This window comes from Anolis sagrei, chromosome 4, assembly GCF_037176765.1.
Source record: "Anolis sagrei isolate rAnoSag1 chromosome 4, rAnoSag1.mat, whole genome shotgun sequence".
Lineage (NCBI taxonomy): Eukaryota > Metazoa > Chordata > Lepidosauria > Squamata > Dactyloidae > Anolis > Anolis sagrei.
Genome location: NC_090024.1, coordinates 184,827,772 through 184,840,857, shown reverse-complemented (window position 1 = coordinate 184,840,857; position 13,086 = coordinate 184,827,772). Strand labels below are relative to the sequence as shown.

Below are 13,086 nucleotides of genomic sequence, written 5' to 3'. Positions count from 1 at the left end.
TCTGCTTCCCTTCCCCCCCCTTTTCTTTCCCCTTCCTCTTTCTCCCCTTTCTTCCTTCTCTACCTATTCTTTTGGACTGCAATGCCCAGCAGTCCTCCTGATCAATCTACCTACCTACCTACCTATCTACCTATCTCTAACTAATCTATCTGTCTTATCTATCTGGAGGATTGCTGGGAGTTGCAGTGCAGGAACATGAAATTGGAAATATGCAGGGATTGGGATGCTCTCAAAGAAATCCAAGGAGAAGAAAGCTTGTAGCTTATAAGCAGTGCATTTGGATCATCCGCCTCTCCTAAAGGGCCTGGTCTAGGGGGACTCAAGGGCTGAACACCAGTGAGTTGCCGTCCCTTTTTCTGTTTACTTGATTTGTCTTTTGATTTTGTAGACCTCGTGGTCTGTTTGGAGGGCTTAGATTTCTTTTTTGGCGGCTCCGTGAGGGGAGAGAGTGTGAATATGCTATTGTATGTTTTGTTTGCCAGGGGGAGCCGTTTTTGCGCATGTGCTGTAGCGTCTAGCTTTTTTGGCTTTTTAAGTCCCTTCCGCTGTGTTTTTCAGTGGGTTTTTTTTTTGAGTGATGGTCACTTGTTAGCCTGATAGGTGTATTGTGTCCAAATTTCATGTCAATTTGTCCAGTGGTTTTTGAGTTATTTTAATCCCACAAACGAACATTACATTTTTATTTATATAGATATATATATATGAACTTTCTAAGTAACTACAAAAAGATTATCTTCATTGCGGTTTGAATGGAATAATATCCAAGGCCTCAAACATCTGGAAGAAAGGAGAGGGTTAATTCTTTACTGCATTCAGTATTTTACATACAAAGAATGAATGTAAGAAATAGGGTTAATTGCCATACACGAAAGCCATTATAGCAGGGAAGCAACTGAGTCCCTCTTGGTATGGCCCTATCCCTTTTATCAGCTGTTTATTTTGCCCAGTAACTGTTATACTAATAACAGTGAGCAATCCAGGATAAGAGATATCTCATCCATTAATATGATCATGCTGGATCAAACCAAAGCCCTAACTAACGTCTTCAACGTGCTGTCCCCACTATGGTCAATTCAATTTGGTTTGATGCTTAGGGAAAGACCATTAATAGGGATGAATGCAGTATCATCCTCTTGCTCATATTTTGCACCAAGAAATACAAAGAAGAAAATTAATTCAAAGACGTTAGGCAATATCCAGGTAGCGTGGCAGATGGCCCATGATGAATTTACAGTAGTGCTGCTGCAGTGGACTCTTAAGATTTGAGTTTCTCAGAAAAAAATACTTAACTGCTTCTGGTTTGTGAATCCTTCTTACAATTATTTTGCATTTTTTCTAATGCAATTCTTTCAGAAGCATTGGATATAAACACCTTATATAGAGAATCAACCAAAAAGCTTCATCTTTGAAAATTTCAGTTGCTTTCAGCACAATTTGCCAGCTGCAAAGAGAGCTCTCTAGTGGCCAAGAAACAGCTTGCTTTCCCAGAACTATAATAATATGGCTATTTGTGCAAAGATGTCAGCTTCATAACAAAATATTGGTTGGACAACAAGCTTCATTTCACAAATATTGCCTCTTATTCAGACTTACATACTCTTGAGTCAATCTGCCCAGCCAATAGTTTTGGGGGGGGGGGGGGGGGCTGGGATTCATGTCAGTGGCCTTGTTGTAAGTGAATTCATTGTAAATAACCAACCAATTTTTAAAAATTAATTTATATCTCAACCTTCCCCCAGTATGGTCTAATCTAGTTCATTTTCAGAGCAAATTAGATTACAATATGTATATATATTGCATATATTGTTTATATATAATGAGACAAACACATAGAATCATAGATATTACTCTGAATTCCTTGTGTGATGGAGCAATTGTGTCACAGTTCCTGCTCTTAATAATGGGAATGTGCTTTGTGGATTAAAGACACAAAACATTTTTGTTGGTTGCAGATCCTCTGCATGTTTCCTAATGTTTGGTTCTAGCTTTTAGTAACCCAACAAGCTTCGTCTTTTAAAGGAGAGCTATACATATATGTTGAAGAGAAGTGTAATACTTTCAGGAACTTGGAAAACATGTTTTGGACAACAGGTCCCAGAATCCCCAAGGCAGCGTGCTATTGGACATATTGGTTGATGCATTTTGGGAGCTATAGTCCAGGAAAGTTACTTTCTCAATCTCTGAATACTTGCTTTGAAAAAAGTGTATTATGTGTGCTTGATACATAGTAATAGAGACAAGTTGTCCATAATATCAATGTTTCTTTGGTTGTTTTTTAAAAGGGGGATAAGCTGTAATTCAAACCAGCAAAATTAAACTGGTTCCTTTTCAGTCATATGTTCCTGACTGTTTAGAGCAGAGGTCCTTAAACTTTTTAAACAGAAGGCCAGGTCACAGTCTCTCAAACTGTTGGAGGGCTGGATTATAATTTGAAAAAAAAATGAATGAATTCCTATGCACACTGCACATATCTTATTTGTCTGACTTGGCCACGGTAGTCCACGCTCTGGTTACATCCCATTTAGACTACTGCAACGCTCTCTACGTGGGGTTGCCTTTGAAGACAGCTCGAAAGCTCCAACTAGTCCAATGCTCGGCAGCCATGATTTTAACAGGAGCAGAGCGCAGGGAGCATACAACCCCCCTGTTGCGCCAACTCCACTGGCTACCGATCTGCTACCGGGCTCAATTCAAAGTGCTGACGTTGGCCTTTAAAGCCTTAAACGGTTCCAGCCCAAGCTACCTATCCGACCGCATCTCTGCCTATGAACCCACCAGGACTTTGAGATGTTCCGGGGAGGCCCTGCTCTCGATCCCGCCTGCATCTCAAGCACGGCTGGCGGAGACGAGAGATAGGGCCTTCTCGGTGGTGGCTCCTCGGCTGCGGAACGCCCTTCCTACAGACATTAGACTAGCACCATCTTTAATGGTATTCTGCAAAAAAGTGAAGACCTGGCTGTTTGAGCAGGCGTTCGACTAATTAGTGCAATGATTGGTTAATGAACACTGGAATGGAACAATGGATGATGAATCTGGAACATGTTTTTGATGGTGAGACGGCAGTGAATGGGTATTGTAGTAACTGTTTATTAATTGTGTAATGTGTTAGGTTGTTAACTGTTTTTATACTGTAGCACTGAATTTTTGCTGTTCGTATTTGTTGTGAACTGCTGTGAGTCGCCTTCGGGCTGAGAACAGCGGTATATAAGTAAGGTAAATAAATAAAATAAATAAATAAATAAATAAATTTGTGCATTAAAACAATGCAATAATTAAAATGAAGAACAATTTTAGCAAATATAAACTTATTAGTATTTCAATGGGAAGTGTGAACCTGCTTTTGGCTGATGAAGTAGGATTGTTGTTATTGTGAGCTTTCAAGTCATTTCAGACTTTGGTTGACCGTGAGTGAGGGCCGGGTAAATAACCTTGGAGGGCCATATCCGGCCCCCGGGCCTTAGTTTGAGAACCCCTGGTTTAGAGCCCTAGAGCTTCCTTTATATGAGGATGAAACAAATTAAAAATAACTGATCTATAATTATATTCTGAATAAATGGTACTTTTAAGGCATTTAAACATGATACTTTAATGCCTAACTTATATATCATGTAAAACAGGCCTGGGCAAACTTTGGTCCTCCAGGTGTTTTGGACTTCAACTTCCACAATTCCTAACAGCCGGTAGGTTTTTGTCGATATGATTATTTGACTTTTGTCAATATGATTATTTGCAGATTTAATTCAAATATTCTCTCTAGGAATCTCTAGGTATGATGAAGGAAAAATAAGAATAGGACCAAAGGAGAAGGATGTATAGCTACTCAGCACTAGTTACAGGCAAATCGCAAAATGGATGAAAAGGAATTGAGGGAAGTAGCTTTTGGGGCTGTTCATGTTGGCATCCAAAGGGCTAGAGTTAACACCAATATTATTCAGTGTCGATAGATCTGCATAGGTGCAAGACCCACTTGTGTGAGGCACATAAACTATGTAGAAGAAAAAACATACGTGCCAAAAACAAGAATACAGCATGGGGGGAATTTAGCAAGGAAGACTTGTTATGAAAATATACCCTGAAGACACAATTAGCAAGTACAAAGAGCCTTATTAAATGCTATTCCCAATGCACTGAGAGAAGCTGAAGTCATCTCAACAGTTAATCTTGAATATACAGTGCAGTATAAGGAAAATTGAAGATATGTTAGAACTGCCTACATTTATTTAGACACAGATGATAAAAGGAAGCTTTGAATTCAATCATGAGCAACACATAGCCCTCTATAAGTTGAATATAAAATTCCCATTACCTACCACAATCATCTTTCATGATAAAGACATATGAGATCTATAGTTCCACAATACTTGAGCGGGGCATATTCCCCACTCCTGTCTTAACTGACTGTAGGTAGCATTTTGCTATCTGGAAACTGTTTCATTTGATTTCCCCAATCAGCTTCAGGACACAGTTGTTAGACCAAGGCTAAGTTGGATTTGGATCATTCTCACTTCATTGCCAATCACCTTGACCAGTAACACAACAGGGAAATTTGCTTTATGGCTGTATATCAATCCACAAACGAATGCTTTTCCAGTGCACAAGAACCAGTGCTGTGGTCTGCTATATTTTCCTTATGCAAATATCACAAGCTCAACAAGTGAACACATGTGAAAAGGGCTTTCCAGTGGTGGGGTTGGACTAGACGGCTCATGCGGTCTCTTCCAAATCTATTATTCTAAAGGCAGAATATAAATGAATACGGACATATGGGACCTATAGTCCCACAACACTTGAGCGAGGCATATTCCCCACTCCTGTCTTACCTGACTGTACATGAATACTGCATGGATAGATTTCTGAATTTGTGGGAGAAACAGGAAACTGCAGATAATATTGAATCTAATTAAAATTACCTAGAAAATTCAGAAGACGGTATCCCATGTAGGAATCTGGTAGATCATCTAGGGATGTGTCTATGGTAATTTCTAGCAGAAGCATACCATAATCATCCAGAGGACCTAGAAAATTCTTAGAATTGACCTATTTCATGGTATGCAAACAGGTGAAACCTCAGTTATGTCCTGTGTATGGGGAAGTATATAAATATAGCAAATAAATAAATATCTTTAAAATGCATTTAACTCAAAGATGCATTATTGTTCTCAGACCCACAAGACAAACATATTTATGTTATATGGATGCTATCTTAGCCATTGTACCTTATCTAGCAAAGTGATGTGTGTTTTGCTTGTATATTGATGGGCCTTACCTCTATTCTTACTTTTGAGCAGGGTTTAATGTAAAGTAAAGTTGATGTCTACACTGCTTGTTTAAGTAATTGATATAAGGTAATTTCCCATCTGAATCAAAACAGTAAGAATAAAAAAGGATGCACCAAGAAAAACTCTAATTAATGTAACTTCAGTCTGAAATCTTCCTAGGGGAGGAAGATTTCAGACTGAAAATACATTATTGATAGAGCACTAGAGACACATTCAGAATCAAATGAATTAGAATGTGTTCTTATTCCATGGAAAATACCCAGAGATTCCCTAATTGCTGCCTTAATCTCCTCCTGGCTATTGCTTGCCATGATCTGAGAAATGGTTTCACTTAATAACAGCCTTTCCAAAATCTTATTTCTGAAACTGAAGTCTCTTGGATAATCTGAAATAGCATTAAATCACTCACATCTTCTCATGCTTAACATACTGAAGACAAGCTGGATTTTCTTTAAATACAAGATGTTTCATGTAACACTGACTGTGCATTCATTTAGCTGTGGAATTAATGTTGTCCCAACAAGTTTAAATATCCTTCTAGACTTGGGAGATGCAAGAATTGACATGGATTAGCGTTATAACTGGATAATATGAAACATGTAGAATATATTGTGAAGTTTTGAACAACTCTTTCTTGAATCTCTCTCATGAATTATTATTGCTTAAAATAACTAAGTAGAGTGCTTCTTTTCCTCTTTTGCCAGCCAAGAGGTGTTTTAAGTCCTTTTCATGAAACAATGGTAAAAAAAATCAACAACTGTAATGTAAAAGCAATTCCATGGGCTGTTCACAGAGGAAACAAGTTATAAAGAATGAAAAGAAAGGCTAAAGGTATATCAATCAACCCTGTAGCCTTTACTTTTGCTTTAAATATCCATTGGAGGCATATCTATCTATGCTAAAAACCCATCAAAGATGGTGGATATGCTGCTGTGAGAGCTGCAAGGTCCTGTCCACTTCTATGGAAGTTCCTTGTGTAACTGCTCCATGTTGCACAAACATTCTCTTGGTATCAGGCCCCATCCCAATAGAGCAGTGGTTCTCAACCTGTGGGTCCCCAGATGTTTTGGCCTTCAACTCCCAGAATTCCTAACAGCTGGTAAACTGGCTGGGATTTCTGGGAGCTGTAAGTCAAAACACCTGGGGACCTACAGGTTGAGAAGCACTGCAATAGAGGGTCGGCACCAGGATATCTCCAATTCACCTTGGAACAGCTCAAGAGCAGTGGTCTAAAAACAGAGAGTCGGGCTGTCTTGCCCATGGCATTGGATTCACAGGCTATTCCAGAGTGCACCAATAGCTGTACCTATTATGTCCAACCAGTGTGTTAAGCTGCAAGCCTCGAAAAAGTAGTTAAGTGATCTCGAATTGCATCTTGTTCTCATGTTTCTGCTCTGCAGACCATGAATAGGTTATCAAACATAACAGACAAATGTAGGCAATACAGAAGTTCATGAAAAGTCCATTTTTGTTTTTATTTCTAACCCAAATATTGCAAATATACAGAAAAATACCAGTACAAATTTATAATATAGCCAGGCTTATTTACAAACTCTATACATGGCTCCTTCCTTTTAATTCCGTACCTTGCCTCAGACTGTACATCTTAAGAAATTCTGTGCGGAGGGGTGTATTAGCTATGGCTTTTATTATGTAGTATTCTACAGCCATTACGCATATGGTATGGAGTCCTTAAAATCTAGTCCACCCTATGGACTAATTCGGGGAGACAATAATGGTTCAAAGCGCATGCAATGGCAACACCCCCATGGCTAAATTGTTGCTCGGGCAGCACTCTTACAATAAGGAGAAAAAACACACTGTTTACATACATTTTCAACACTATTGGAAAGAAGAGAACTCTTGCCCAGGGCAGCAAGTGTGTGGTAGTCTCCAGGCCCTAGTAAGTTAATTGAGGAAGTTTCAAGTTACTTGAAATATTCTCATATCCACCAACAAGCCCTAAGAGTAGCGCCAGCAGAAATGGAGCATGGCAGAAGGTCTGACAAGCCTGCTCCACAACAATAAAATTTCCTCCTTTGTTGCCTTTCAGAAACACTTCAATATATGTAATATGGGAACCTGGACATGTGACTGGGAGAGTGTATAGTTATATTGGAATTATACTGCAGGTTGTCTTATATTTCCGGGCTTATGCCTGGAGATTCAGTAAGCGCCTGCATTACAACAGTTTGAATTTTCTTCTGTACTAAACAAATTGGACATAGAAAAAATTAAATAAAGAACAACAGCTTTGGAGTGTTGGTGGCAGACATAGAATTATGTCGCTCCTTCAGTTTCAAGTCTGGTTAACATGAGTTTAGCAAACATTAATTCATTACAAGTAACACTTATTTGGATGTCAAATGTACTTTTGTAATGCCCAGTATATCATAAATAACTAGTGAAAGGGGAGCAAAAAGATCTATGCAGCCGTTTGCTTACAGCACTTGTCAGACTAAAATGCAGTTGAAATGTGTGAAAACACACACCACTTTCCTCAAATGCCTCTGCTCCTCTTATTGATCTCTGTGTGTTGAACATAAGGTCTGCATAGGGGTTTGTAAGAATGCTCATGGTTCCTTATAACAGGAAATCTGAAGTGCATTCAGACACACATTTACAATTCCTTGTACAGATCTTTCTGTTCAATGTGCAAAGATGTAAGGGATAGCTGGAGATGGTAAGAGATAAAGTATGAAGATGAATTCTGCAATTATTGGTGACAAACAGCTGCACAGACTTAGGTTTTCCAGGGATAAATATGCCTCCCCTCCACTTGACTTTGTATAGTCCCCATTGTTGCACGTATCTTTCATTAAGGGACTAAAAAAATACCATGTAAAGACAACCATGGTACCATGACAACCATGGAAAGACAACTGCACTCTGGGTCATCATCTAATCATTCGGTGGTACAAGGAATTTTTTTGTCAAAAAGCAAAATAAAGTCAATGCAACTAAAAGAAAAACAAAACTGGGACAAATACTTGGCTTTCAGATATTTTACTCTCTCAACACTTGTCTCTATGTTTCTTACTCTGCCAAAGAAAGAGTCAGAAATTCCTTTAGCAATATACCTTATCTATCTGGGAATATATTTCAGCCTCTGAATATCTAACAAAATCTTCCTTCATTTGATGCAAGTGATCAGTGACAGGGCAATCTTCTGCTTCAATCTGATTCAGCTCTCTCATTTAATACATCAACTGTATGAAACATAGGATAAATGGTAATGAGACATATGTTAACAATTTGCCAAACCAGGAACACCTAATCTAACTTTACAAGTAACACTCTTACTGAAATCTGTAATCATTTATGTCCCCGTTGTCATTCTTGCCTCTGTTACAAAGCAAGATGAATTTCCACCCCACATCACAGTCAGTTCAGACTACAATCCAAACCTTTTCATCTGCCCAATCATCAGTAATTCTGACACTGTAAGAGTAGCAGTCAAAGCACCTGAGAACCTGGGAAATATACATATGTTAATGCTTCTTGTGTTTGGGATGCTTACTATTAGTACTAAGTAGTGGAGGGAGTGTGAAGGTTCCCTATAGAAGCCTCTGGTGAAAACAGCCCACTACCGGGGGGGGGGGGGGGGGGAAGGAAACAGGAAGAGCACAGAAAGGATTTGAGGGGAGAAACTTGACCTTTCAAAAGCCTCCTGCAAGTCATTTTAGGATTTCTTCTGAAAATACACAAGTTTTCCATGCTACCTTTCAAAATAAGCAGAGCTCATTCACCAGTGCTGCTTATAAGAGAATTTCTCCAAAATTATAATTGGAACCACAGATTCTAGTGGATATAGTCCTCAATGGAATGAAAGAAAGATCTCCAAAAACTAATGGTAGATTTCCACAAAGCAGTTGTCAAGCTCATTGAAAGTCTTCCTCTGCGCAGGTAAGAGCATGTATAATTCTGTCTGAAATATAATGGGAATGAGACTCTTGTATTGGATCTGAACCAAATCCTCAGACATGTACCACCTTGGGTCTAAACTGATCCAGGAAATAACAGAGCTAGCAAAGACTTTCAGATCAGGGGTCTACAAACAAACCGACCCCTTACAGGCAGTGGAAAACAAACGCCAGCTATGACACCAGCTATTTCAATACATGTTTCCATTTATCAAGAAGCTTTTTGTCCCTTTTCCAATAGTTATACTTCAATTGCCAATTGGCATCTCTAAGCAAACCAACTTTTAGCTTAACAATTACAATATTTTTTAAGATTCAACTCACAAAACTCTGAACTAAACAGCACTTGGGGAAAAATACGAATCCATGTGGGCAATGTAGCACTTTAACTGTCAGACTCGAATTGTATGGGAAAATGGTACCAAAGTGGAGCTTAATTTACTACCATTATCTATTGCTTTCATTAGGACGGGTGCATAGTGAAAAACTGAACACCGAAAAACATCTCTGTACCTCCTATAATAAAACATTCCTTCAAGAACCTGACGTAGAGCACTTCATTTCTGTTACTTCATGAGATCATAACATTCTAGGTCTTGTTTTTAAAAGATCTGTACCGCTTAGTCCCACAAAATACAAGATAAACCCACATAAGAGGAGTCATTGTTTTCTTTTGTCTTCTTCTTTTGTCAAAGATTTATGGCAGCACATATGCTGGTTTCACAGTTTCGTTCCTTGGAATTGTAGAGCGCAGCCACAGAGTTTGTTTGAGCCTTGGAATATTCTCTGGCTTTGTACAGCACACAACTACCCAGTTGGTTATATTTTAGTTAAAACAGAAAGCAATTCCATTTTGGCACACAGCCCTTTGGGATGTTGTCAGCACCCTCAGTCCTTGCGCCCCAGCACTTCCTTGCTTTGTGTGCTGATGACATCACAGCAGTTTTAAAGCAGTTATCACCACAGTGTTGGAACCACGATCTGAGAATTTGGGCCCTTCTCTCAGCAGCATAACATACTGAACCTAGTAATGCTAATATTGAGTGAAATGTTGCATTCACATTCCTATTTAGTTCTTTTAAGAGCAGGAAAGAAATCTGATTAAAATAATGTTAACATTTTTTCTCCCCCCCCCCTTTTTTTTTTAAAAGAAATTTTCTTCCTCTTTACTCAGAGCTACAGACTTCTTCCCCACCCTAACCCCCAATGCAGGTCTTGCAGCTTTGTGGGTTTTGGATAGTTTGATGAAGCAATAGGAACACAGAATCCCTCAGACATGAGACAGGCATCGAGACTGGGAGTTAAATGGGCTGTCAGCATTCATACCCTTCTGTAGCAGCATCCAAACCCATATGTATCCAATTCTATAAAAGTATGTGCATCGCTATTCCAGGAGGTCCTAAGCAGAAAAAGAAGAGACAATTATTTTGTTAGCATTTCAAGATCAGGTTCTTCAAAATATTGCTACGGTGAGTGCTTGCCAAACATTCTCTTAAAGGTTTTTAGCCTTGTAATCTCACAAAAACATTCTGGTTACTGTATCTCCAAAAAGCACAAGCCAAAAATCAGATGCTGGAAATCACAACTGTCAGTATAAATTGACAAGTGCTGCTTAGAAAGGAGTACAGCGTGCTCCCCACACTTATTGGGCATAATCACCTACCTCATCCGAATCATCATGGTAACCAGTTTTGCTGGCATCTGGGGCATCAGGTCCATCAAAGCCATTAGCTTCTGCATGCTGCTGCAGGACAGAGTATCGATGAACTAGAAACCTGGGGGCATGACAAGCACAGGTGAAAAATCTTTATTTACAGCTATTCTGCAGAGCAGTAGTATTCACACTATTGTAAAGGCAAAATCTAGATTTTAGAAAGATTATTATTATGTTCATTGAAACCCTGCTTTTTCTCTCTACAAAGGAGACTCAAAGTGGCTTACTTTAAAAGCATTTCAATACAATTTAAAATCCAAAAATATATACATATTAAAATAGAATAAACATCAATTGTATTAAAAAAAACTTAAAATCCATAAAGCTGATGGTGCTACTGCTCATTTGCAATTTTCTTGGGATAAAACACAACTGGTTTATAACCACATTTGCATATCTTTGAGAAGTGCAATACTAGAATTCAATAATCACTGAATTTAGCATTAATGCAGTTTATTCCATTCTGACATATCAAATGAACTGCAACATGTTTCAGTGTCAAACTAGAAGTTGCAATGCATCAGAAACAATATCATGTTTGGAACAATTTAAGAGGTACAGAAGAGTGTCAGAGTAGAAAAGTAGCAAGTGGGAAGGATTGCAACACTTTTCCTCTCTTCCAAATAGAGGCCATCTTCCCCGAGGTTCATTTCAGGAGGAGAGAGAAGAAACATCGGAAAAGTTCAGTGCCTTACATACCTACGTTTTTACATCTATTGTTTGCAGTGGCAGTAGGGCAATCATAGTTGCATCTTATTTGCACCAGATGGAGAGAAGAAACACTCTAGTTTGGACCTGTATGACTCACAGGAACTCAGAGTTTTATTCCTTTTATTGTCTCTTTATTCAACCTGTATCCCTTTTCAAGTCTGAGCTTTCATATTACTAAACTTGCTTTAGAGGTCAATTCATACATTATCGCTGTGGCAGGTAACACAGTAATTGTTAAGGCTTTAAAAGAGGAAGCACAAGGATAGAGCAAAATATGCAATTGTTTCCGAAGAAGGATGGATGCAGAACAGGAAAGAACCACATCATTTGCCCAATCCTTCCAATTCCTTTTCAAATGGTGGTGGTGTAATATATTACCAGACATCATGGGTATCCCTGACTCAACAGTAACAACTGAAGGAAACCTTAGCCTGTTCTGCATGTACATTTATGAAACAGTATAATCTCTCAAGGTAAAACAATTGGAATGTGACTATCACTGAGGCATTCTACCCTTTTCAACACCTAAACTTCTTTCCAGGTGTGTCAGTACACAGGCTTCTTGAGTGACTCACTATATTCCACCTACAAAGTGATGTGTAGCACAGCACAGGGCAGACACATCCAAGCTCTCAGAATTAAGTATCCTTGTTTTGCTAGGAAGAATAAAATGTTATTGCTTTGCTTTGGCCAAATGGAGGTGTGGCCTCTCCCTGCATTAACCTCCTTTCCAAAATCATCTTAAAATACCTTAACATCTCAGATACAACTCTGTGATACTCCATAGTTAGATATTTTTTTAAAAAAAAAATCTGTGCCCAATAAAGAACCCTGTGAGTCTGATGAGCTTGAATAATGTATTTTGTGTCATTTGGTTGGCCTTACTTATGTATTCACTTTATTTACTTTTTTTATACCCCGCCCTTCTCACTTTGAAGGGAACTCAGAGTGGCTTACAAACTATGGCAAAAATTCAATGCCGCATCACACACATAGCAATAAAGGAAGATCATATAAAAAGGACCTGACTGAGTTGAATAAGATACAAAAGCTAAACCGACAAGTTCTCTGTTATTGTCAAAGCTCTATCAAATCGTCATCATGTTTGTCCAAAGTATGCTCATTCACCTAAAAAAGAAATATTAATAAACGAAGATTCTCTTCCCTGAAAAGAATAAAAACTTGGGCCTAAATGCAACTGCTAGTCCCAACTGGACAATAGTTATGGGATAAATTTGTACATAATTTTCAGCAACTAATTTATTGAGTCTACTCTAGTTTAGGCTCTGAAAATAAATAGTTGTCTACTTTACATGTTGTTACATTTAGCTGTTTGACCAAAATGGATACACTTTGATATCTCTCTCTCAAGGAAGCAATTACTGTATGCTGTCCTAAATATTTTACCAGCAGAAATTGTTATGGATTGTGTGAGCTCTAATTATGCCATCTCCATATG

General features: G+C 38.5%; 1 protein-coding gene across 2 annotated transcripts in view; it reads right to left on the bottom strand.

Annotated features, from left to right (window-relative positions):
- Positions 1 to 6,729: 6,729 nt before the first annotated feature.
- SORT1 (sortilin 1) overlaps positions 6,730 to 13,086 on the bottom strand; it is a 55,677-nt gene continuing 49,320 nt past the window's right edge. For both annotated transcript variants that reach the window (XM_060773231.2, XM_060773232.2), the window contains exons 19-20: positions 10,866 to 10,977; positions 6,730 to 10,601 (exon numbers count right to left, since the gene is read on the bottom strand). In XM_060773231.2, the coding sequence (XP_060629214.2) occupies positions 10,587 to 10,601; positions 10,866 to 10,977 (127 nt within the window). In that variant the 3' untranslated portion in view covers positions 6,730 to 10,586. The remainder of the gene's footprint in view (positions 10,602 to 10,865; positions 10,978 to 13,086) is intronic.